We start from the raw sequence: 23,605 nt of genomic DNA on the forward strand, positions 1-23,605 counted from the left end.
GGGACCCCCGAGGACCCCGGACAGGGCCTTAGGACTCTCATATCTTCTTGTCTTCTCCATCTGGCAGCTCTTGCTCTCTGGTTTTCTCTGCCTTTTCATGTCCCCAGAATCCATACGCGGTAAAGGAGCTCTCTGGAATAAAATTAAAGTCCTCCTATATGACTTTTGTCAATTTCCATGATATAAATGCTCCCACCATGCCGGATTTCAAGGTACAGGTGATTAAACAACTGGCTGAGAGATCCTGAATTTTTTTGTCGTCGTTGTTGGGTTTTTGTGTTTTTTTTTTTTTTTTGAGATGGAGTCTCACTCTGTTGCCCAGGCTGGAGTGCAGTGGCGCCATCTCAGCTCACTGCAAGCTCCGCCTCCCGGGTTCACGCCATTCGCCTGCCTCAGCCTCCCGAGTAGCTGGGACTACAGGCGTCTGCCACCACACCCGGCTAATTTTTTGTATTTTTAGTAGAGATGGGGGTTTCACCATGTTAGCCAGGGTGGTCTTGATCTCCTGACCTTGTGATCCGCCCGCCTCGGCCTCCCAAAGTGCTGGGATTACAAGCGTGAGCCACCGTGCCTGGCCGAGATCCTAAATTGTTAACAGGTCAGCTCCCTTGAGCCAATATGAGCCGCTTCAGCACACCACTGCCTTAGGATTCTGGTTGTGGGTGGGTTTTTTTGGTTTGTTTTTTGTTTTTGAGACAAGAGTCTCTCTGTCACCTAGGCTGGAGTGCAGCGGCACCATCTTGGCTCACTGCAACCTCCACCTCCCGGGTTCAAGCGATTCTCCTGCCTCATCCTCCAGAGTAGCTAGAATTACAGGCTTGCCCACCACACCCAGCTAATTTTTTGTATTTTTAGTAGAAACAGGGTTTCACCATGTTGGCCAGGCTGTTTTCAAACTCCTGACCTCAAGCGGTCCGCCTGTCTCAGTCTCCCAAAGTGCTAGGATTACAGGCTTAAGCCACCGTACATGCTTGTTGATTTTTTAAATAAAGCATCTTGCTCTGTTTTTCAGGCTGTAGTACAGTGGGGGGGTCACAGCTCGACTTGGGCTCAATCCTCCCACCTCAGCCTCCTGAGTAGCTCAGACCACAGACACGCACCACCATGCCTGGCTAATTTTTTTTTTTTTTTAATAGGCAGGGTCTACCTATGTTGCCCAGGCTGGTCTTGAACTCCTGGCCTCAAGCGATCCTCTCACCTCAGTCTTTCAAAGTGTGGGACTACAGGCGTCAGCCACCACACCTGAAGTAGAATTCTTTTTGATGTAAGAAACCCACTCTTACTAGTTTAAGATAAAAGGGGAGTTTTCAGAGGCCAGGCTTGGTGACTCAAGCCTGTAATCCCAACACTTTGGGAGGCCGAAGTGGGTGGATCACCTGAGGTCAGGAGTTTGAGAGCAGCCTGGCCAACATAGTGAAACCCTGTCTGTATAAAAAATACAAAAATTAGCTGGGTGTGGTGGCGGACACCTGTAATCCCAGTTACTCAGGAGACTGAGGCAGGAGAATCACTCGATCCCAGGAGGCAGAAGTTGCAGTGAGCTGAGATCACACCACTTCACTCTAGTCTGGGCAACAGAGCCAGACTCCATCTCAAAAAAAAAAAAAAAAAAAAATGGGGTTTTCCGAACTGGGCATGGCAGTTCACACCTGTAATCCCAGCACTTTGGGAGGCCGAGGCAGGTGGATCACTTGAGGTCAGAAGTTCAAGACCAGCCTGGGCAACATGGTGAAATCCCATCTCTACTAAAATTATAAAATTAGCCAAGCATGGTGGCAGCACCTGAAATCCCAGCTATTTGGGAGGTGGAGACAGGAGAATCTCTTGAACCCAGGAGGCAGAGGCGGAGCTTGCAGTGAGCCAAGATCATGCCACTGCACTCCAGCCTGGGCAACACAGCAAGACTCGGTCTCAAAAGAAGAAAAAAAAAGGAAGAGAGAGAGAGTAGTCTTCGGGAAGGCCACAGAGATTGCCTGGAGGTGGTAGGGCAGCAGGGCAGGACACACATTGAGGGGCCCCAGGACTTGGTCAGGAAGGAGCTAGAGCAGGTCCTTTGTCCATGGGCCACATGAGCTGTTGGGGCTTGTATCTCTGCCTCTCTTTCTAGCCAGATGGAAGGTCTGACCATTCGGTGCGACAAGGCAGCTAACCCAGGCTGAACAGGAAGTGAGGCAGGCAGAGGGATCAGGGAAGGGAAATGGATGGTGAAGGCCACAACAGGCGAGGCTTTGCTGCAGTAACACACAACCCCCGAATCTGCGTGGGCCACAACCACAACTTTAGTTTGTTGCTTACACTCCCTGTGCTCATCCAGAGCTGGCAGGATCCCTGTACTCCTCTGAGTGGCATAGGAAACTTGGCTGATAGAGGCACTCTCTCCACGCATCCTCCACCATCCATTCCCCAGACCCTTAGACTTCCATTTAGAAGTGACACCTGTCACCTCCACCCTCATGTGATTGGCCAAAGTGAGTGTGGCCATGTCCGAGTTCCCCAGGATGGGGCCTCGAATCCTCCTGCAGGGAAGAGGGGCCAGCAGATGTTTGAGGACAGTCTGCCACGGATCGGATGGGTAAGCAAAAGATTCAGGCCAGGTGTGGTGGGTCACACCTGTAATCCTAGCACATTGGGAGGCCGAGGCAGGCAGATCACCTGAGGTCAGGAGTTCAAGATCAGCCTGGCCAATATGGTGAAACCTCGTCTCTACTAAAAATACAAAAATTAGCTGGGCGTGATGGCGCGCACCTGTAATTCCAGCTACTCAGGAGGCTGAGGCATAAGAATTACTTGAACCTGGGAGGTGGACGTAGCAGTGAGATGAGATTGTGCCACTGCACTCCAGCCTGGGCAACAGAGTGAGACCCCATCTCAAAAAAAAAAAAAAACTTCAGAGATTCAGAGGTCCACAGATGTGGAAGAGAGCTTCTATTTTGTCTCATTTACACCTCACCCCTCAGTTTGGAGTTGGAGAAACCGAGGCTTAGAGAGGTCAACGGGCTGGCTAAGCTCCCACAATGATAAAGCTAGGGCTAGGGCGACACCTGCCAGGTCCAATGTGACAAGATGCATCCTGAGTCCTGTGTGCCAAGCCTTGGCGGGGCAAAGTTGGGGCCCAGAGGACAGTAAGACACAGCAACTCCTAGTTCCCAGAGACAGATCCGGGTTCCAGCCCCAGCTCACCATGCACTGGGCGTGCCACCCAGGGAGTCAACCCCACTGCAGCCCCCGCGGCGGGGCGTCCAGGGAACCCACCATCTGCGGCGTAAGCGGCTGCCTCTCACCACCAGGGAGCGCACTCTGCCTGGGCTCAGATTCCACCCCTTGACTGTCTCCCCCCAAAATTTTCCTTTCACTTTCGGTCTCTGGCTGTCACCCGGCTTGGCCCCTTCCACACCCAGCTGGGGCAAGCCTGGTGTGTGAGGAGACTTGGACTCTAGGTCCCCAAGGGGCGGAGCCTGGGTCCCCACTCCTGGGACAGGGGGAGCAGAGGGTGGGGGGCTGGGTTCCCGGGTCCCTAACCTGGGGAGGGTTCTGGGGACCAGACATCGGGGTTCTTGGAAGTGGAGATGAAGAGTTTTCACCATAACTGGGGCCGACGCAGGAAGCCTGGGGGAGGAAGGGGCGGAAACTCAGCCACATCAAAGGGATGCGGGAGGGGCGGGGAGGCAAAGGGGCGGGCGGGACAGGGGCTGGGGCATGGGGGTCCGAGACTTGTTCTTCTGTCCCTTCCAAGACCCGGCCACAGGAGGCATGAGGGGCCCCCGGCCGAGATGACAGTGCTGGCGCCAGCCTGGAGCCCAACAGTGCGTAAACCCCAGGGACAAGGTCAGGGGAGAGGGGAGGCACAATGTCAGGATGGGGCAGATGTGGGGGGAGATGGAGGGGAAGATAGATGGACAGAGGAGGGGGAAATACGAGGGGAGATGGACAGATGTGAGGGGAGATGGATAGGAGAGGAGATGGACAGAGGAGGGGGAGATGGACAGAGGAGGGGGAGATGGACAGAGGGGGGGAGATGGACAGAGGAGGAGGAGATAGACAGGAACGGGGAGATGGACAGAGGAGGGGGAGATAGGAGAGGGAGCTGGACAGGAGGGGGAGATGGACAAAGGATGGGGAGATGGACAGAGGAGGGGGAGATGGACAGGAGAGGAGATGGACAGGAAGGGGTATGGGCAGAGGAGAGGGGAGATGGACAGGAGAGGAGATGGACAGGAAGGGTATGGGCAGAGGAGAGGGGAGATGGACAGGAGAGGAGATGGACAGGAAGGGTATGGGCAGAGGAGAGGGGAGATGGACAGGAGGGGGTATGGACAGAGGAGAGGGGAGATGGACAGGAGGGGGTATGGACAGAGGAGAGGGGAGATGGACAGGAGGGGGTATGGACAGAGGAGAGGGGAGATGGACAGGAGGGGGAGATGGACAGGAGAGGAGATGGACAGAAGGGGATATGGACAGAGGAGAGGGGAGATGGACAGAGGAGAGGGAGATGAAAAGGAGGGGGAGGTGGACAGGAGGAGGGAGAGGGACAGAGGAGGGGGAGATGGACAGAGGAGGAGGCAGATGGACAGAGAAGAGGGGAGATGGACAGAGGAGAGGGGAGGTGGACAGAGCCAAGAACGAATGAAGAGGACGTGGACCAAGATCAAGAGAGAAGCAGGCAACAGGGGTGTAGAAGGCAGAGGGAGGAACAGGACTGGAGGAACCCGGGCAAGGAAAGCAGACGTGAGGATGAGGTGGTTGGAGAGAGACGGGCAGAGTGGGGGAGATGGGGAGAGAGAGGGGTGGTGCAGAGGAGGATGCAAACTGGACGGCGTTGGACCAGAGGCAGAGAGAAACGGGGAAAGACGAGCAGAGATGGGGTCACGTCTCCAGAAACTGTGGAAGAGGTGGACGGACACCCGGGGATGGAGGGGCGGGGAAGACAGAACAGTGCAGGTGAGAAGCCCAGAGGAGGGGGCTGTGTGTGGAACAGCGGAGGGCTCCCCTAGCGCCCCCTCCCCTGCAGACCTATCTCCTCCTGCTGCTGCTGCTGAGTTCGGGACTCAGTGAGACCCAGGACTGCTCCTTCCAACACAGCCCCATCTCCTCCGACTTCGCTGTCAAAATCCGCGAGCTGGTGAGAGGCGCTACCCCGGACCCCTCACGTGATCCCCCTCGTTTTTTTTTTTTAAGTAGAGACGGGGTCTCTCTCCCTGTGTTGCCCAGGGTGGTCTTGAACTCCTGGGCTCAAGCGATCCTCCCACCTTGGCCTCCCAAAGTGCTGGAATTACAGGCGTGAGCCACTGTGCTTAGGGGTATCGTCCCTCTGTGAAGTCAAAGTTCTGTGACTTCTTCTGGGTTCCCCCTCTCTGGGTCTTTTCCCTCTCTCTCCGGATCTCTGCTGCCTCCTCTGGGTCTCCCTAGTTCTGTTTCCCGCTGTTTTCAGCCAGGCCTGACCCTGTTTTCTCCCGCAGTCTGACTACCTGCTTCAAGATTACCCGGTAACCGTGGCCTCCAACCTGCAGGACGTGAGTCACGTTGGGAGGGACCTGGGATGGAGGTGGGGACCACAGACTCAAGATGCCCCACCGAGGCGAGTGGATAACCTGGCCCTCCCCTCCCCAAACCCAAGAATCAGAGTCCCCAGCCCCTCCTCCCTCAGACCCAGGAGCCCCGGCCCAGCTCCTCCTCCCTCCGGCCCAGCCCCTCCTCCCTCAGACCCAGCAGCCCCGGCCTAGCCCCTCCTCCCTCAGACCCATGGATTCTCCCCACTAGGAGGAGCTCTGCGGGGCCCTCTGGCGGCTGGTCCTGGCACAGCGCTGGATGGAGCGGCTCAAGACTGTGGCTGGGTCCAAGATGCAAGGCTTGCTGGAGCGCGTGAACACGGAGATACACTTTGTCACCAAATGTGCCTTTCAGGTCAGCCCTCAACTTAGGGGACAAGTGAGGGGAGGGAGATGCCTTCCTACGCATTAGAAGTAAAGCTCCGCTAGGCCTTATTGGCGATTTATTTGGACCACAGCCACCCAAGGAAAGTAGAGCAAGAAGCTCTACCCGGCGGAGCTCTGTTCCTGCAGAACAACGCGTCCCCAGGCACCGGTGATGGGGAGCAGTCTGGTCCCATTCTGGGGCCCCGGTTTCCTAGGCCATGATGAAGGGTGCCACTGAGGTGTTCTTCCCCTAAAAAAACAGGGGGAGAAAAGGTCTCTAGCCGGGCGCGGTGGCTCAAGCCTGTAATCCCAGCACTTTGGGAGGCCGAGACGGGCGGATCACAAGGTCAGGAGATCGAGACCATCCTGGCGAACACAGTGAAACCCCGTCTCTACTAAAAATACAAAAAACTAGCCGGGCGAGGTGGCGGGCGCCTGCAGTCCCAGCTACTTGGGAGGCTGAGGCAGGAGAATGGCGGGAACCGGGAGGCGGAGCTTGCAGTGAGCTGAGATCCGGCCACTGCACTCCAGCCTGGGCGACAGAGCAAGACTCCGCCTCAAAAAAAAAAAAAAAAAAAGAAAAGGTCTCTAAGTGAGGAGGCCGCGCGCGGTGGCTCACTCCTGTAATCCCAGAGCTTTAGGAGGCGGAGGTGGGCGGATCACTTTAGGTCAGGAGTTCGAGACTAGCCTGGCCAACATGATGAAACCCCAGCTGTACTAAAAATACAAAAATTAGCCCGGCATGGTGGCTTGGGAATCGCTTGAACCCGGGAGCCAGAGGCTGCAGTGAGCCGAGATCATGCCACTGCACTCCAGCCTGGGAGACAGAGTGAAACTGTCTCAAAAACAAAACAAGCAAACAAAAACCTCTATCTGAGGGCTGGGTGCAGTGGCTCACACCTGTAATCCCAGCACTTTCAGAGGCCAAGGTAGGAGGACTGCTTGAGCCCAGGTGTTCAAGACCAGCCCGGGTAACACAGTGAAACCTCATCTCTGCACAAAAATAAAAATAAATTAGCCAGGCATGGTGGTGCCCACCTGTGTCTCAGCTACTCAGAAGGCCGAAGTGGGAGGATCACTTGAGCCCTGGATTTCTTTTTTTTTTTTTTTTTGAGACGGAGTCTCGCTCTGTCGCCCAGGCTGGAGTGCCGTGGCCGGATCTCAGCTCACTGCAAGCTCCGCCTCCCGGGTTTACGCCATTCTCTCGCCTCAGCCTCCCGAGTAGCTGGGACTACAGGCGCCCGCCATCTCGCCCGGCTAATTTTTTGTATATTTTAGTAGAGACGGGGTTTCACCGTGTTAGCCAGGATGGTCTCGATCTCCTGACCTCGTGATCCACCCGTCTCGGCCTCCCAAAGTGCTGGGATTACAGGCTTGAGCCACCGCGCCCGGCCGAGCCCTGGATTTCAAAGCTGTGGTGAGCTATGACTGGGCCACTGCACTCCAGCTTGGGTGACAGAGCAAGACCCTGTCTCAAAACATAAAATAGGCCGGGTGCAGTGGCTTACAGCTGTAATCCCAGCACTTTGGGAGGCTGAGACGGGCGGATTGCCTGAGCTCAGGAGTTTGAGACCAGCCTGGGCAACACGATGAAACTCCGTCTCTACTAAAAATACAAAAAAAAAAAAAAAAAAAAAATTAGCCGGGCATGGTGGCAGGCACCTGTAGTCCCAGCTACTCGGGAGATTGAGGCAGGAGAATTGCTTGAACCCAGGAGGCGGAGGTTGCAGTGAGCCGAGATCACACCACTGCACTCCAGCCTGGGCGACAGAGCAAGACTCCGTCTCCAAAAAAATTAAAAATAAAATAAAAGGCCGGGCGCAGTGCCTCACACCTGTAATCCCAGCACTTTGGGAGCCCAAGGTGGGCAGATCACGAGGTCAGGAGTTTGAGACCAGCCTGGTCAATGTGGTGAAACCTCATCTCTACTAAAAATACAAAAGTTAGCCAGGCGTGGTGGCGTGCACCTGTAATCCCAGCTACTTGGGAGGCTGAGGCAGAAGAATTCCTTGAACCTGGGAAGTGGAGGTTGCAGTGAGCCAAGATCACACCACTGCACTCCAGCCTGGGCGACAGAGCAAGACTCTGTCTCCAAAAAAATTAAAAATAAAATAAAAGGCCAGGCATGATGGCTCACACCTGTAATCCCAGCACTTTGGGAGCCCGAGGCAGGCAGATCATGAGGTCAGGAGTTTGAGCCCAGCCTGGCCAACGTGGTAAAACCCCGTCTCTACTAAAAATACAAAAATTAGTCTGGCATGGTGGTGCGCGCTTATAGTCCCAGCTACTTGGGAGGCTGAGGCAGAAGAATTCCTTGAACCCGGGAGGTGGAGGTTGCAGTGAGCCAAGATTGTGCCACTGCACACCAGCCTGGGTGACAGAGCGAGACTCCATCTCAAAACAAAAAATAAAATAATAAACTAAAATAACTTTGGGAGGCCAAGGCGGGCGGATCACCTGAGGTCAGGAGTTCGAGACCAGCCTGACGAACATAGAGAAATCCCATTTCTACTAAAAAATATAAATAAATATATATGGCCAGGCGCGGTGGCTCACACCTATAATGCCAGCACTTTGGGAGCCCAAGGTGGGCAGATCACCTGAGGTCAGGAGTTCGAGACCAGCCTGGCTAACATGGAAAAACCCGGTCTCTACTAAAAATACAAAAAGTAGCCTGACATGGTGGTGGGCACCTATAGTCCCAAGCACTGGGGAGGTTGAGGCAGGATAATCGCTTGAACCCGGGAGGCAGAGGATGCATTTCACCACTCCAACCTGGGCAACACAGCGAGACTCTATCTCAAAAAAATAAAAAATAAATAAAATAAAATAAATAAACTCTCTCTGAGAGCTAGAGCTCACTGGGCCCTGCCCTGTTGCTGGGCATCGCCAGCAGGGAAGGGCCTTTGGCCTGCGGAGGGGTGGTGAGGGGAATGACGCGGTGGTGACGTCTCCCTCCCCTGCTCCCAGCCCCCCCCCAGCTGTCTTCGCTTCGTCCAGACCAACATCTCCCGCCTCCTGCAGGAGACCTCCGAGCAGCTGGTGGCTCTGAAGCCCTGGATCACTCGCCAGAACTTCTCCCGGTGCCTGGAGCTGCAGTGTCAGCCTGGTAAAGGCTTCCAGCCACTCCCACTCCTTCCCCTCCTGTCCTCACGGCCGCTCCTCCTCTCTGCATAGTGCGTCCCAGACCCCACCCTGCTCATATTGGTTGTGACAAGGGCAAGTTTATTCCTCAGTTTACCTTTTTTTTTTTTCTCTGAGCCGTCTTGCTCTGTAGCCCAGGCTGGTGTGCAGTGGCGCAATCTCGGCTCACTGCAACCTCTATCTCCAGGGTTCAAGCGAATCTTCTGCCTCAGCCTTCCGAGTACCTGGGATTATAGGTGCGCTTACCATGCCTGGCTAATTTTTGTGTTTTTAGTAGAGATGGGTTTTCTTTTTTTTTTTTTTTTTTTTTTTTTTTTTTTTGAGACGGAGTCTCGCTCTGTCGCCCAGGCTGGAGTGCAGTGGCCGGATCTCAGCTCACTGCAAGCTCCGCCTCCCGGGTTCACGCCATTCTCCTGCCTCAGCCTCCCGAGTAGCTAGGACTACAGGCGCCCGCCACCTCGCCCGGCTAGTTTTTTGTATTGTTAGTAGAGACGGGGTTTCACCGTGTTAGCCAGGATGGTCTCAATCTCCTGACCTCGTGATCCGCCCGTCTCGGCCTCCCAAAGTGCTGGGATTACAGGCTTAAACCACCGCGCCTGGCCAGAGATGGGTTTTCAACATGTTGGCCAGGCTGGTTTCGAACCCCTGACCTCAAGAGATCAGCCCACCTTGGCCTCCCAAAGTGCTGCGATTACAGGCATGAGCCACTGTGCTTAGCCTATTCGCTCATCTAATTTGTGACAATCTGATAAGGTAGGTACAATGATTATCGTAGTTTTACAGATGAGCAAACTGAGGCACAGAGAGGCCAAGCAGCCCATCCAAGGTCACACAGTCAGTGGTAGCCAGCCCTCTCTTTCCTTCCTTACCCCAGCCCTTCTCCTTGGTCACCCAGCCTCCTCTTTCTCCCCAGACTCCTCAACCCTGCCACCCCCACGGAGTCCTGGGGCCCTGGAGGCTACATCCCTGACAGCCCCGCAGCCCCCTCTGCTCCTCCTCCTGCTGCTGCTGCCCGTGGGCCTCCTGCTGCTGGCCGCTGCCTGGTGCCTGCACTGGCAGAGGACGCGGCGGAGGACACCCCGCTCTGGGGAGCAGGTGAGCAGGGTGGGCAGAGGGGGTGAGGGGGCCGACAGGGTGGCCCACCTGTGGCTGACACTTTGGGGCCCACAGGTGCCCCCTGTCCCCAGTCCCCAGGACCTACTGCTTGTGGAGCACTGACCTGGCTGGGGCCTCATCCTGGTGAGTCCTTCATGGGCTATGGGGCCTGGACTTTGTGTCTGCAGGTGGGGAGGGGCACTAGGAGGCCATGGAAGGGTGGTGAGTAGCAGAGGGGCAGGGGCAGCTCTGGGTACAGAAAGACCCCTCTGGGACCAGGCATGGTGGCTCATGCCTGTAATCCCAGCACTTTGGGAGGCTGAGGCAGGTGGATCACTTGAGGTCAGGAGTTCAAGACCGGCCTGGCCAACATGGCAAAACCCAGTCTCTACTAAAAATACAAAAATTAGCTGAGCGTAGTGGTGTGCGCCTGTAATCCCAGCTACTAGGGAGGCTGAGGCAGGAGAATTGCTTGAACCCAGGAGGCGGAGGTTTCAGTGAGCTGAGATTGCTCCACTGGACTCCAGCCTGGGTGACAGAGCTAGACTCCATTTCAAGAAGAGAAGAGAAGAAAGAGAAGAGATGCGAAGCCCTATGGGGCCACGGACACAGACTGGAGACCAAGCTGGAGGCTGTGGGAGGACCCAGGGCAAGGACCATGACTGAGCCAGGGCTGGGTCCATGGGATGGAGTGGAGTGGATGGGCAGAGAGTCAGGGGTCAGAGATCAGGAGGGACAGGCTTGGGGCCTGACAGGCTTGAGTTGGCACAGATAGCCCTGGTCCCGCGATGGGGTGGACAGGGGAGAACCTGGGGGAGGAGTGAGATTAGGGAAAGACATGGAGCTCACTGGGGACCTGAAGGAGCAAGGGGCCCTGGGGAGATGTGTGGATGCAGGAGTTTGCAAGCCTCCTGGGGCAGGAAGGAAATGGCATTCCAGAAAGAGAGAACTGCCTTTGTGAAGCCCGTTGGTATGAGAAAGCTCAGGGTGTTCCAGTAACTTGGGCCAATGTGGGGCAGCAAGGAGCCATGGGAGGTGTGAGAGGGAGGAAAGGAGCTGGGAACAGGTGTGGAGGGTGCAGGCAGGTGGGCCAGGAGGGAAGAAGGAGGGGAGGCCTCAGCGGGTCCCCTAACATTTCAAATCTAACATTTTGTAGTAATTGCTCACACATATACTGCCTTGGTAATGCAGGCCTCATGTGGGGCTTTCTTCCTTTCTTTTTTTATTTTTTATTTTTTTGAGACGGACTCTCACTCTGTCGCCCAGGCTAGAGTGCAGTGGCGCGATCTCAGCTCACTGCAGCCCCCGCCTCCCGGGTTCAAGCGATTCTCCTGCCTCAGCCTCTGGAGTAGCTGGGATTACAGGTACCCACAACCACGCCTGGCTAATTTTTGTGTTTGTAGTAGAGACGGGGTTTCACCATGTTGGCCAGGCTGGTCTCAAACGCCTGATCTCAGCTGATCCACCCGCCTCAGCCTCCCAAAGTTCTGGGATTACAGGCATGAGCCACCATGCCCGGCCTCCAGGTTATCTTGATTCAGCATCTGTGCCCTTCACTCTGCTGCCTCAGTTTCCTGATCTGTACAAAAGGCTCCAATAATTGTCCTTCCACCGTAGGGTTGTCATGAGGTTAAATGAAGTGACACAGGCAAGGCTTTTAGAGCAACGCAGTGGAAACGGCATGTGAGCCACCTGTGTGATTTTCACTTTCCTAGTAGCCATATATATATATATATATACTTTTTTTTTTTTTTTTTTTCTGAGACGGAGTCTCACTCTGTCGCCAGGCTGGAGTGCAGTGGTACAATCTCAATTCACTGCAACCTCCACCTCCCGGGTTCAAGTGATTCTCCTGCTTCAGCCTCCCGAGTAGCTGGGATTACAGGCACCCGCCATCACACCTGGCTACTTTTCTGTATTTTTAATAGAGACGGGGCTTCACCATGTTGGCCAGGCTGGTCTCGAACTTCTGACATCGTGATCCACCTGCCTCGGCCTCCCAAAGTGCTGGGATTACAGGCGTGAGCCACCGCGTCCAGCCTCACAGTTTTTTTTTTTTTTTTTTTTGAGACGGAGTCTCGCTTTGTCGCCCGGGCTGGAGTGCAGTGGCGGGATCTCAGCTCATTGCAAGCTCCGCCTCCCGGGTTCACGCCATTCTCCTGCCTCAGCCTCTCGAGTAGCTGGGACTACAGGCGCCGCCACCTCGCCCGGCTAGTTTTTTTGTATTTTTTTAGTAGAGACGGGGTTTCACCATGTTAGCCAGGATAGTCTCGATCTCCTGACCTCGTGATCCGCTCGTCTTGGCCTCCCAAAGTGCTGGGATTACAGGTTTGAGCCACTGCGCCCGGCCAACGTTTTTTAAAGAAAGGAAAAAGAAGCAAGTAACTTTATTTTATGCAGTATATCCAAAATATTGTTATTTCAACATGTAATCAGTATTTTTCAATGATTGATTAGACATTAATCATTTTGAATCATTCATCATTTTGAATATTTTACATTCTTTTGTCATACTAAGCCTTCAGCATCCAATGTATACTTTTTTTTTTCTTTTGAGATGGATTCTCGCTCTGTCACTCAGGCTGGAGTGCAGTGGTGCGATCTCAGCTCACTGCAACCTCCGACTCCCTGGTTCAGGCGATTCTCCTGCCTCAGCCTCCCAATTACCTGGGATTACAGGCACGTGCCACCACACCCGGCTAATTTTTGTACTTTTAGTAGAGACAGGGTTTCACCACGTTGTCCAGGACGGTCTCCATCTCCTGACCTTGCGTTCCGCCCGCCTCAAAGTGCTGGGATTACAAGTGTGAGCCACCGTGCCAGGCTCAGACAATAACTTTTTATCAGAAACACTTCATCTATATTTAAATTTCATGAAATTTACAGTTGCCAAAAGTAGATTCACATAGTCAAGTTGTTCAAAACATACATTAAACCAGCCTGGGCAACATGGCGAAACCCCATCTCTACAAAAAAATTTTTAAAAGTAGCTGGCTGTGGTGGCACATGCCTGTAGTCCCAGCTACTCAGGAGGCAAGGTAGGAGGATCGCTTGAGCCCAGGGGGTCGATGCTGCAGTAAGTATGATTGTGCCACTGCACTCCAGTCTGAGTGAGAGAGCAAGAGCCTGTCTCAAAAACAAAAAACAGGCCGGGCGCGGTGGCTCACGCCTGTAATCTCAGCACTTCGGGAGGCCGAGGCGGGCGGATCACAAGGTCAGGAGATCGAGACCACGATGAAACCCCGTCTCTACTAAAAATACAAAAAATTAGCCGGGCGCGGTGGCGGGCGCCTGCCTGTAGTCCCAGCTACTAGGGAGGCTGAGGCAGGAGAATGGCGTGAACCCAGGAGGCGGAGCTTGCAGTGAGCCGAGATTGCGCCACTGCACTCCAGCCTGGTGGACCGAGTGAGACTCCGTCTCAAAAAAACACAAAAAAACAAAAAAACAAAAAACAAAACAAAAAACAGGCCGGGTGTGGTGGCTCAAGCCTGTAATCCCAGCACTTTGGGAGGCCGAGACGGGCGGATCACGAGGTCAGGAGATCGAGACCATCCTGGCTAACACGGTGAAACCCCATCTCTACTAAAAATACAAACAATTAGCCGGGGGAGGTGGCGGCGCCTGTAGTCCCAGCTACTCGGGAGGCTGAGGCAGGAGAATGGCGTGAACCCGGGAGGCGGAGCTTGCAGTGAGCTGAGATCTGGCCACTGCACTCCAGCCTGGGCGACAGAGCGAGACTCCGTCTCAAAAAACAAACAAACAAACAAACAAAAACAAAAAACAAAAAACAAAACCACACAGAAGAGTTTAGAATCTCAGTTGCTGTCTCTGGGAATCGCCATGATTGCTAAGACCCATATCTATCCACCAAAAAAAAAAAAAAATGAGTGCACTCCAGCCTGGGCAATAGAGGGAGAGACCCTGTCACAAAAAAAGACAGAGAGAAAGAAAGAAAGAAAAGAAACATACGTAAGTTTTCCAATAACTGTTAACAGATCAACGACCAGTATCTAAATCGCCCTGTCATCTAGGCTGGAGTGCAGTGGCATGATCTCAGCTCACTACAACCTCCGCCTCCCGGGTTCAAGTGATTCTCCTGCCTCAGCTTCTGGAGCAGCTGGGACTACAGGCACGTGCCACCACGCCCAGCTAATTTTTGTATTTTTAGTAGTGAGGTTTCACCATGTTTGCCATGATGGTCTCAATCTCTTGACCTCGTGATCTGCCAGCCTCAGCCTCCCAAAGTGCTGGGATTATAGGCGTGAGCCCCCACGCCCAGGCTTTTTTTTTTTTTTTTTTTTTAAGAAAAGGTAATACATTGAGCAGTTTTCCTCCCAACCTGGTGCCTGTCCAATCTGTTTCCTGTCTTAAATTTATTTTTTATTATAATTTTTTTTTTTTTTGAGACAAACTTTTGCTCTTGTTACCCAGGCTGGAGTGCAGTGGTGCTATCTTGGCTCATGGCAACCTCCACCTCCTGGGTTCAAGCGATTCTCCTGCCTCAGCCTCCTGAGTAGCTGGGATTACAGGTGACTGCCACCATGCGCAGTTAATTTTTTGTATTTTTAGTAGACATGGGGTTTCTTTCTTTCTTTCTTTCTTTTTTTTTTTTTTTTTTGAGATGGAGTCTCACTGTATTGCCCAGGCTGGAGTACAATGGCACGATCTCAGCTCACTGCAACCTCTGCCTCCTGGGTTCAAGCGATTCTTCTGCCTCAGCCTCCTGAGTAGCTGGGATTACAGGCGCCCACCACCATGCCCCGCTGGTTTTTGTATTTTTAGTAGAGACGGGGTTTCACCATATTGGCCAGGCTGGGTCTCCAACTCCTGACCGTGATCTGCCCGCCTCAGCCTCCCAAAGTGCTGGGATTACAGGCGTGAGCTGCCCTGCCCAACTAATACCTGATATTAATTTTATTGTGTCTCACCCAGCATGGTGACTCATACCTGTAATTCCTTGGCAGATCACTTGAGCCTAAAGAGTTCAAGACCAGCTTGGGCAACATGGTGAAACCCCATCTCTACTAAAAATATAAAAATTAGCTGGGTGTGGTAGCACCACCAGTAATCCCAGCTAACTTAGGAGGCTGAGACAGGAAGAATCGCTTGAACCTGGGAGGCAGAGGCTGCAGTGAGCTGAGATCATGCCACTGCACTCCAGCCTGGGTGACGGAGCAAGACTGTCTCAAAAGAAGTTTAATTCCAGCCTCAAACTCCTGGACTCAAGTGATCCTCCTGCCTCAACCTCCTGAGTAGTGTACCGGCCCCATCTCAAGTGTTCAGTATTCACATGTGGCTGGTTATTCCCATATTAAAGAGCAAAAATAGAGAACATTTCTTTTTTTTTTTTTTTTTTTTTTTGAGACGGAGTCTCGCTCTGTCGCCCAGGCTGGAGTGCAGTGGCCGGATCTCAGCTCACTGCAAGCTCCGCCTCCCGGGTTTACGCCATTCTCCTGCCTCAGCCTCCCGAGTAGCTGGGACTACAGGCGCCCGCCACCTCGCCCGGCTAGTTTTTTTGTATTTTTAGTAGAGACGGGGTTTCACCGTGTTAGCCAGGATGGTCTCGAACTCCTGACCTCGTGATCCGCCCGTCTCGGCCTCCCAAAGTGCTGGGATTACAGGCTTGAGCCACCGCGCCCGGCCTAGAGAACATTTCTTTTTCTTTCTTTATTTTTTTTTTTTTGAGACGGGAGTTTCACTTTTGTTGCCCAAGCTGGAGTGCAATGGCGCGATCTCGACTAACTGCAACCTTCACCTCCCGGGTTCAAGCGATTCTCCTGCCTCAGCTAATTTTGTAGTTTTAGTAGAAATGGGGTTTCTCCATGTTGGTCAGGCTGGTCTCAAACTCCCGACCTCAGGTGATCCACGCGCCTCAGCCTCCCCAAGTGCTGGGATTACAGGTGTGAGCCACTACGCCTGGCCCTAATTTTGTATTTTTAGTAGAGATGAGGTTTCTCCATGTTGGTCAGGCTAGTCTCAAACTCCCAACCTTAGGTGATCCACCCACCTCGGCCTCTCAAAGTGCTGGGATTATATGTGTGAGCCACCGTGCCCAGGCAAAAATAGAGAACCTTTCTTCTTTTTTTGAGACGGAGTCTCTGTCACCCAGGCTGGAGTACGGTGGCGCGATCTCGGTTCACTGCAACCTCCGCCTCCCAGGTTCAAGTGATTCTCCTGACTCAGCTTCCCAAGTAGCTGGGACGACAGGCGCCTGCCACCACGCCTGGCTAATTTTTTTTAGTAGAGACGGGGTTTGGGGTTTCACCGTGTTAGCCAGGATGATCTTGATCTCTTGACCTCTTGATCTGCCTGCCTTGGCCTCCCAAAGTGCTGGGATTACAGGCGTGAGCCACCGCGCCCATCCAAGAACATTTCTGTCATGGCCACGTTCTCTTGGACCGCAATGCCCTAGCACACAGTAAGCGCTTGCTGGGAATGGTGGTGTTTTGGGAATGAATTTGTGCCCCGCCCTGAGCTAAGTTTCTTTCCCTCTCCTCTTGTCAGCGGATCCTAAACAACCCAGTGAGACAGACACGTCTATCATCCCATTTTACAGGGGAGGACACTGAGGCACACAGAGGGGAGTCACCAGCCAGAGGATGCATAGCCGGCACACAGAGGAAGTGGGCTAGAGGCCGGTCCCTTCCTTGGGCCCAATACCCCTCTCATTCTGTCCCCAGGATGGAGGCAACGCCAGAACCCAGCACCGGCCCCACTTACCCAGCTCTGTACAAAGCCCTTGTCCCCATGAAACTGTATATAAATCATCCTTTTCTACCAGCTCTGGCCAGGTCTGTCTGTGGATGGGTGTGAATGGGGTCGTTTTGATTTCAGAATCTTGGTTTTTCAGTTGCAATGCAATGTTTCATTCAATTCGTGTTTTCTTTTTTTTTTTTTTTTTGAGACGGAGTCTCGCTCTGTCGCCCGGGCTGGAGTGCAGTGGCCGGTTCTCAGCTCACTGCAAGCTCCGCCTCCCGGGTTTACGCCATTCTCCTGCCTCAGCCTCCGAGTAGCTGGGACTACAGGCGACCGCCACCTCGCCCGGCTAGTTTTTGTTTTTGTTTTTGTTTTTTTTTTTGTATTTTTTAGTAGAGACGGGGTTTCACCGTGTTAGCCAGCATGGTCTCAATCTCCTGACCTCGTGATCCGCCCGTCTGGGCCTCCCAAAGTGCTGGGATTACAGGCTTGAGCCACCGCGCCCGGCCTCAATTCGTGTTTTCTGAGGTCCCCTGGAGCCCTGGGCCAGCACAGGGCAATGCCAGAGCCCGGATTTGAGTCAGAACCAGCCCAGTCGCCCCAGGTCTCCTAGGCTATGGATGAGAAGACAAGAGACTCAGCGAGCCTGGGTGCAGGATGCCATAGGCTCCTATGGAGATAGCACAGAGGCAGTGTGAGAGCCCGCAGAGGGCAACTCACCCAGGCTGGAAGATCAAAGAGGCTTTCCAGAGCCACAGGGCATTGCGATGGTGACAAGCTAGATTTGGAGGGGTTGGGGAGGGCATCCTGGGCAAGGGACCCAACTAAAGCAAAGGGCGACAGTCCAGAAAGTGAGAAGTTCCTCTGAGGAACGCTCAGCAGATTGGTGCAGCCAAGCATCTAGAAGCCATTCCTTCATCCACTCTTAGAGCCCCTGGAGAAGACCACCTCCACCTGTTTTACAGATGGAGAAACTGAGGCCCGGATAAGGCCAGGGGTTTGTCCAGGTCAGAGTGAAGTCGACCAGACACAAGAATCCAAATCTCCAAGCCTAGAATGGGCAGGACGCCGGGGCTCACGCCGGTAATCCCAGCACTTTAGGAGGCTGAAACGGGAGGATCGCTTGAGCCCAGGAGTTCGAGATCAGCCTGGCCAACATGTCAAGACTTCCCCCATGCCCGGGCCACAACAACAACAACAAAAATAAATATATATATACATATATATATATATTAATTAGCCTGGCATGGTGGCGTGCCCCTGTAGTCCAAGTTACTCGAGAGGCTGAGGCCAGGAGGATCCCTTGAGCCCGGGAAGTCGAGGCTGCGGTGAGCCAGGATCGCCCCACTGCACTCCGGCCTGGGAGACAGAGCGACATCTTGTCTCAGAAAATAAAGTAAGCCTGAACTGAGCGCGGAAGGGCGGGCCTGACGGGTCTGGACTCCCCCTGCGGGCCACCATAAGCCCTGCAGGCTTCAGTCGCTTGAAGGGGTAATGCCGCTTCCCCTCACAAACATGGCGGACAGGGCGTCTGAACGAGATGAACAGCCTCTCAAAAACATGGCCGCCGAGGCTGGACGGCCGCGCTCCAGCAGCACCGCCTCCACGCCCCACATGAGCTCTCGCAGGGAACAGCGCTGACTGCGGGGGTCCAACCGGAGGAATGTCCAGATTGGACATTCGGAAGAGGACCCGCCTTCCCTTGGGGAATCTATGCGCACGCGCAGAAAGCTTTGACCAATGAAAACACAGAAAGCTGTTCGCGCAGTCCGCGTTGCGTCACGTCTGCCGCCCCTGTTTCAAGGGATAAGAAACCCTGCGACAAAACAGCCTCCTTTCCCGGGCGGCTGCCGAAGATGGCGGAGGTGCAGGTGGGGGCTCCGCGCGGGCCGGGGCGGCACGGGGCCGGGTGGGATCCAGGCCGGAATGGGGTCGCACCCTCTGTCCTCCTACATGTTTTGTGGAGCTTAACGTCCACAATTAAGCAAAATGGAAGTCTTTTGGGATAAGGAGCATCTGTAGGAAATGCCGCGGCTCTCTTTAGGCCTAGGGTTGGTTACAATGCGGCATTTCCTTTTCGAGGCGAGGGTGACGGAGCTTCCAGCACAGGACAGGTATTTTACTACTAGACTTCGCTTACCTTGAACTCGGGTAGTGGCTGGGGGCCCTGGGGTCGAGTCTTGGCCGAATTGGACCTTTGTGTGCCCTCAGCGATGAGGAACGCGCGAAAGTGTGACCAGGCGGTGTCGGGGCAATGAGTTTTGCCCAAAATGGAAGGTATTTTCATCCCGCCCAGTGCGCGGGCTGCTTTGATCTCACGTGGAGGTGTTAATCGGGGTCCCCTGCAGCTCCGGTTGTTTTACTTCTCAATGCCTTTCTGCGGGGTGTCGAGAGAGCTGTTGGCTGCCGGGTACTCAGGAATGAACTCGTTTTCCCTGGTTTTGGGGATTGGCGAGTGTCGTGAGGCGTATTACTGGAACTCGAGAGCTGTGATGAATGGTTCCACAAGGTTGGAACATCTTTTGGGCCTGCAGACACCTGGGCGCCCTTTTCCCTGGCTCCTGGTGTAGCTACTTAAGTATAAAGAAGGGGTTGGCCCTGGAAAGGTTTCTTTGTCTGTGGTTGGGGCGGGGGCGGACATTTCAGAGCCAGGCCAATCTAGGCAAGTTGTGTTCACCAAGCATGTGTCTTTGTGCCCAGCACAGTTTGCAGTGTTTTGCGAAGTTCGCTTAACGATATTCTCGAGGTAGATAGGGTATCCTTTTACAGAGGAGGAAATTAAAGCTTGGTGATTGGTGATTTTTAGCCAAGGTCACGACTTCAGGAAGTCTGGATTTAGATTCTTTGTACCAACGCTTACAAGGCATGTGTAATAACAAGTGTGTGCTTCATGCTTTTGCGTTAAAACAATGAGGATTTCTACTTTTTTAGTTATCTTTGAGACGGAGTCTCGCTGTGACGCCCAGGTTGGAGTGGAATGGGGCGACCTTGGATCATTGCAACCTCTACTTCCTGGGTTCAAGTAATTCTCCTGCCTCAGCTTCCCGAGTAGCTGGGAGTGCAGGGGCCCGTCACGACGCTCAGCTAATTTTTGTGTTTTTAGTAGAGACAGGGTGTCACCCTATTCACCAGGATGGTCTCGAACTCCTGACCTGAAGTGATCTGCCTGCCTAGGCCTCTCAAAATGCTGGGATTACAGGCTTGACCCCCCGCGCCTGGCCAGGATTTCTGCTCTGGAGGATGCTGAGGTTCGGTGTCTGAGCAGTTTACCCGGAAAGCAGAGTGACTCGATAGCAGAGCTAGCATGGACTTTTGACTACCTAATTTCATCCCACCTGAAATTCGGTTTTCTTTTTTTTTTTTTTTTTTTTTTTGAGGCAGTGTCTCGCTCTGTGGCCCGGACTGGAGTGCAGTGGCCGGATCTCAGCTCACTGCAAGCTCTGCCTCCCGGGTTTACGCCATTCTCCTGCCTCAGCCTCCCGAGTAGCTGGGACTACAGGCGCCCGCCACCTCGCCCGGCTACTTTTTGTATTTTTAGTAGAGACGGGGTTTCACCATGTTCGCCAGGATGGTCTCGATCTCCTGACCTCGTGATCCGCCCGTCTCGGCCTCCCAAAGTGCTGGGATTACAGGCTTGAGCCACCGCACCCGGCCGAAATTCGGTTTTCTTCCAAATTAAATTTGTGGTAGGAAGAGCCTATACCTTAGAAGAGATTTAGATTGTATTATCCTACAATTGATTGGCCACGGTGGCTCAGGCCTGTAATCCCAGCATTTTAGAAGGCTGAGGCAGGCCGATCACTTGAGCCAGGAGTACAAGAGCAGCCTAGGCAACATAACAAAACCCTGACTCAACAAAAGTACAAAAATTTGCTGCGTGTGGTGGTGTGTGCCTGTAGTCCCAGCTACTCATGAGGCCGAGGTGGGAGGATGGCTTGCTCCTGAGAGGTCGACAGCCTGTGCAACAGCGAGACCCTGTCTCAAAAACAAATCCTACAGTTTATTAGCTTCAAGGTCTTGTAACTGGATAGTCAGTGGGCAGAGCCTTGCTGGTCTTCATTCAAATCCTGTTGCTTTGCAAAATACAATCTGAGTATAAAATCATACTCATAGAAGAAGTGAGATATGAGGGGGGTTCGGGCCCCTTACACTGCTCACTCACTGATCCTGAGGCAGCCTTGCTTTCTCAGCCCGTTCCCTCATCTGTAGAGTGGGGCTCTAGTGCATAGTTCCCAGCTCAGATGGCTGGGTGCAAGGCACCTTGTTGGCAGGGCAAAAGAAGGGAATGCTTGCTTGTGAGGACAATCACAGAAAGGTTGTCCTTGTCTCTGAGCCCTCTTGCCCTTGTCTCCCACAGGTCCTGGTGCTCGATGGTCGAGGCCATCTCCTGGGCCGCCTGGCGGCCATCGTGGCTAAACAGGTACTGCTGGGTAAGTCGCTGCTTGCGGCCCCTGTCATGGGCCCCCGCTGGCAGTCGGTGATGAGCAACATTCACCATCTTTCGTTTGAGTCTCACGGCCATGAGATCAACCCCATGCACCGCTCTGAGACCTGCCAGCCACTCTTCCCCAGGGTTGGGGACTCCAGGCTCAAGAAGTGGATTTCTATTAGGCTAGCTTTTCATTTAAACGTGAACTTAGCTCTGGCGAGTACTGCGCTGTCTGGAGGGTAGCTGCACAGGCGGTGGGAGAACCCTCAGGTGGCTCGGCCCTTCCTAACCCTTTCCCTCCCTCCTAGGCCGGAAGGTGGTGGTCGTACGCTGCGAAGGCATCAACATTTCTGGCAATTTCTACAGAAACAAGTGTAAGTTACGGCCTGGGGGGAGCACTGGAGAGGGTCTCCCAATGGGGTGTTGAGACTCTGAAAGCAATTCCAGCCGTGTTGGGAGAGACTACTTGGGGTTCCTAAGAAGGCCCTTGGAAGTGGGGTTTTGGGGGTGCTGGTAGACCGGGCGGGCCTCACAGTCTCCCCTCTCCCTAGTGAAGTACCTGGCTTTCCTCCGCAAGCGGATGAACACCAACCCTTCCCGAGGCCCCTACCACTTCCGGGCCCCCAGCCGCATCTTCTGGCGGACGGTGCGAGGTGAGCGGGGCGTGGGGACTGCAGGTGGTGACGGGCAGGCGGCCGGTGATGAGAACTTCTCCCACTCACATTCGAGTTTCTCGACCATGAGATGACTCCACATGCACTACCATCTGAGGCCACCCGTGGGCCCACCTCAGTGGGGAGGGTGGGCGTCCTTATGAGCCCCTCTGACTGGGCCTGCTATCCGTCACCCAACAGGCATGCTGCCTCACAAGACCAAGCGAGGCCAGGCTGCCCTGGACCGCCTCAAGGTGTTTGACGGCATCCCACCGCCCTACGACAAGGTGAGCTGTGCCAACTCCCCCCACAAGGCAGCAGCCTTGCCCGTGGCGTCCGTGATGTTCCACAATTACCTACATTGTTTGATCCTCATGAAAGCAGCACTGGCTGAGACGCCTGCCGAGCCAACCTCCTTCCCGCTCTGTCCCTCCAGGGCTCTAAGCCCCTCTCTTTCTTTAACAGAAAAAGCGGATGGTGGTTCCTGCTGCCCTCAAGGTCGTGCGTCTGAAGCCTACAAGAAAGGTGAGTCCCAGCTTATGCTGCACCATCTAATTTGGGGATTTTAGGCCTGCTGAGGAACCCTGGGGCCCGGAGCCTGGCAGATGATGTCCTTATCTCACGATGGTCTGCGGATGTCCCTGCGGGAATGGCGACAATGCCAACGGCTTAGCTGATGCCAGGAGGGTCGGGTGGGTGCTTTTCTAACAGGCCTGCAGGAACAGCTGCGTTATATTCCCAGCTGTCAGTCACCTCCCAGCTCTCACCAGCTCTGGCTCCTCAGGGTGTGGGAGCTTAGATGTCCTTACAACTTCATATCTTCAACCCCCAGTTTGCCTATCTGGGGCGCCTGGCTCACGAGGTTGGCTGGAAGTACCAGGCAGTGACAGCCACCCTGGAGGAGAAGAGGAAAGAGAAAGCCAAGATCCACTACCGGAAGAAGAAACAGCTCATGGTGAGGACCGGGGCTGGTGCTGAGGGGACATCTCACTCTTGGATGGGCCTGACAGGTGCTGTCTTGCCCACAGAGGACTCTTTTTTTTTTTTTTTTTTTTTTTTTGAGGCAGAGTCTCGCTCTGTCGCCCGGACTGGAGTGCAGTGCCGGATCTCAGCTCACTGCAAGCTCCGTCTCCCAGGTTTACGCCATTCTCCTGCCTCAGCCTCCCGAGTAGCTGGGACTACAGGCGCCTGCCACCTCGCCCGGCTAGTTTTTGTATTTTTAGTAGAGACGGGGTTTCACCGTGTTCGCCAGGATGGTCTCGAACTCCTGACCTCGTGATCCGCCCGTCTCGGCCTCCCAAAGTGCTGGGATTACAGGCTTGAGCCACCGCGCCCGGCCCACAGAGGACTCTTAACTGGCAAAGGGCTAGCCAGGGTTGGGGTGGGATGGAGTCCGTGTAATGAGGGTAATCGAACCCCTCCTGACCACCACCACCTGCACTTATTCTTGGCAGAGGCTACGGAAACAGGCTGAGAAGAACGTGGAGCAGAAGATTGACAAATACACACAGGTCCTCAAGACCCACGGACTCCTGGTCTGAGCCCAATAAAGACTGTTAACTCCTCATGCGTGGCCTGCCCTTCCTACATCGTCGCCCTGGAATGTGCGGGACCCAGGGGCAGCAGTAGTCCAGGTGCCACAGGCGGCCGGGGACATAGGAAGCTGGGAGCAAGGA

General features: G+C 54.1%; 2 protein-coding genes and 4 non-coding genes across 34 annotated transcripts; all 6 read left to right on the plus strand.

Annotated features, from left to right (window-relative positions):
• The first annotated feature begins 2,889 nt into the window (after positions 1-2,889).
• FLT3LG (fms related receptor tyrosine kinase 3 ligand) lies at positions 2,890-21,929 on the plus strand. Of its 28 annotated transcripts, none has more exons than XR_004440464.1 (10): positions 3,646-3,803; positions 5,009-5,119; positions 5,457-5,510; positions 5,758-5,901; positions 8,883-9,021; positions 9,970-10,151; positions 10,227-10,295; positions 17,813-18,718; positions 21,205-21,650; positions 21,828-21,929. XR_004440464.1 is itself a non-coding variant. In XM_033224052.1 (9 exons), exons 2-8 carry the CDS (start codon positions 3,771-3,773, stop codon positions 10,272-10,274), a joined length of 711 nt encoding a protein of 236 aa, XP_033079943.1. In that variant the 5' UTR covers positions 3,342-3,412; positions 3,734-3,770; the 3' UTR covers positions 10,275-10,295; positions 16,656-16,931. The 28 variants fall into 28 exon arrangements, 15 of the variants coding, with proteins under 15 accessions (XP_033079943.1, XP_033079944.1, XP_033079945.1 ...); XR_004440465.1 differs by lacking the exon at positions 21,828-21,929 and having other exon boundaries at positions 21,205-21,267; positions 21,585-21,645; XR_004440466.1 differs by lacking the exon at positions 21,828-21,929 and having other exon boundaries at positions 17,813-18,712; positions 21,205-21,267; positions 21,585-21,645.
• RPL13A (ribosomal protein L13a) lies at positions 18,632-23,498 on the plus strand. 2 transcript variants are annotated; one of them, XM_033224055.1, is made up of 8 exons: positions 18,632-18,718; positions 21,205-21,277; positions 21,585-21,650; positions 21,828-21,929; positions 22,131-22,216; positions 22,395-22,454; positions 22,762-22,884; positions 23,384-23,496. In XM_033224055.1, exons 1-8 carry the CDS (start codon positions 18,704-18,706, stop codon positions 23,468-23,470), a joined length of 612 nt encoding a protein of 203 aa, XP_033079946.1. In that variant the 5' UTR covers positions 18,632-18,703; the 3' UTR covers positions 23,471-23,496. The 2 variants fall into 2 exon arrangements, with proteins under 2 accessions (XP_033079946.1, XP_033079947.1); XM_033224056.1 differs by having other exon boundaries at positions 18,633-18,718; positions 21,205-21,267; positions 23,384-23,498.
• On the plus strand, positions 21,319-21,401 carry LOC117094040. Its single transcript, XR_004441370.1, has one exon. It is a non-coding gene; the product is annotated as a small nucleolar RNA Z195/SNORD33/SNORD32 family (small nucleolar RNA).
• LOC117094039 lies at positions 21,968-22,052 on the plus strand. The gene has a single exon (XR_004441369.1). It is a non-coding gene; the product is annotated as a small nucleolar RNA Z195/SNORD33/SNORD32 family (small nucleolar RNA).
• Positions 22,260-22,330, plus strand: LOC117094042. The gene has a single exon (XR_004441372.1). It is a non-coding gene; the product is annotated as a small nucleolar RNA SNORD34 (small nucleolar RNA).
• LOC117094053 lies at positions 22,530-22,615 on the plus strand. Its single transcript, XR_004441380.1, has one exon. It is a non-coding gene; the product is annotated as a small nucleolar RNA SNORD35 (small nucleolar RNA).
• Positions 23,499-23,605: the final 107 nt, after the last annotated feature.

The sequence above is a fragment of the Trachypithecus francoisi genome, unplaced genomic scaffold (genome assembly GCF_009764315.1).
Source record: "Trachypithecus francoisi isolate TF-2019V2 unplaced genomic scaffold, Tfra_2.0 Lachesis_group12, whole genome shotgun sequence".
Classification (NCBI taxonomy): Eukaryota; Metazoa; Chordata; class Mammalia; order Primates; family Cercopithecidae; genus Trachypithecus; species Trachypithecus francoisi.

Coding starts and splice junctions, on each gene's coding strand:
- RPL13A (XM_033224055.1), top strand. Junction 21,930..22,130: donor CTTCTGGCGGACGGTGCGAG/GTGAGCGGGGCG, acceptor GTCACCCAACAG/GCATGCTGCCTCACAAGACC. Junction 22,217..22,394: donor TCCCACCGCCCTACGACAAG/GTGAGCTGTGCC, acceptor TTTCTTTAACAG/AAAAAGCGGATGGTGGTTCC.
- FLT3LG (XM_033224040.1), top strand. CDS start 3,771: ATGACAGTGCTGGCGCCAGCCTGGAGCCCAACA. Junction 5,120..5,456: donor CTGTCAAAATCCGCGAGCTG/GTGAGAGGCGCT, acceptor TTTCTCCCGCAG/TCTGACTACCTGCTTCAAGA. Junction 5,902..8,882: donor TCACCAAATGTGCCTTTCAG/GTCAGCCCTCAA, acceptor CCCTGCTCCCAG/CCCCCCCCCAGCTGTCTTCG.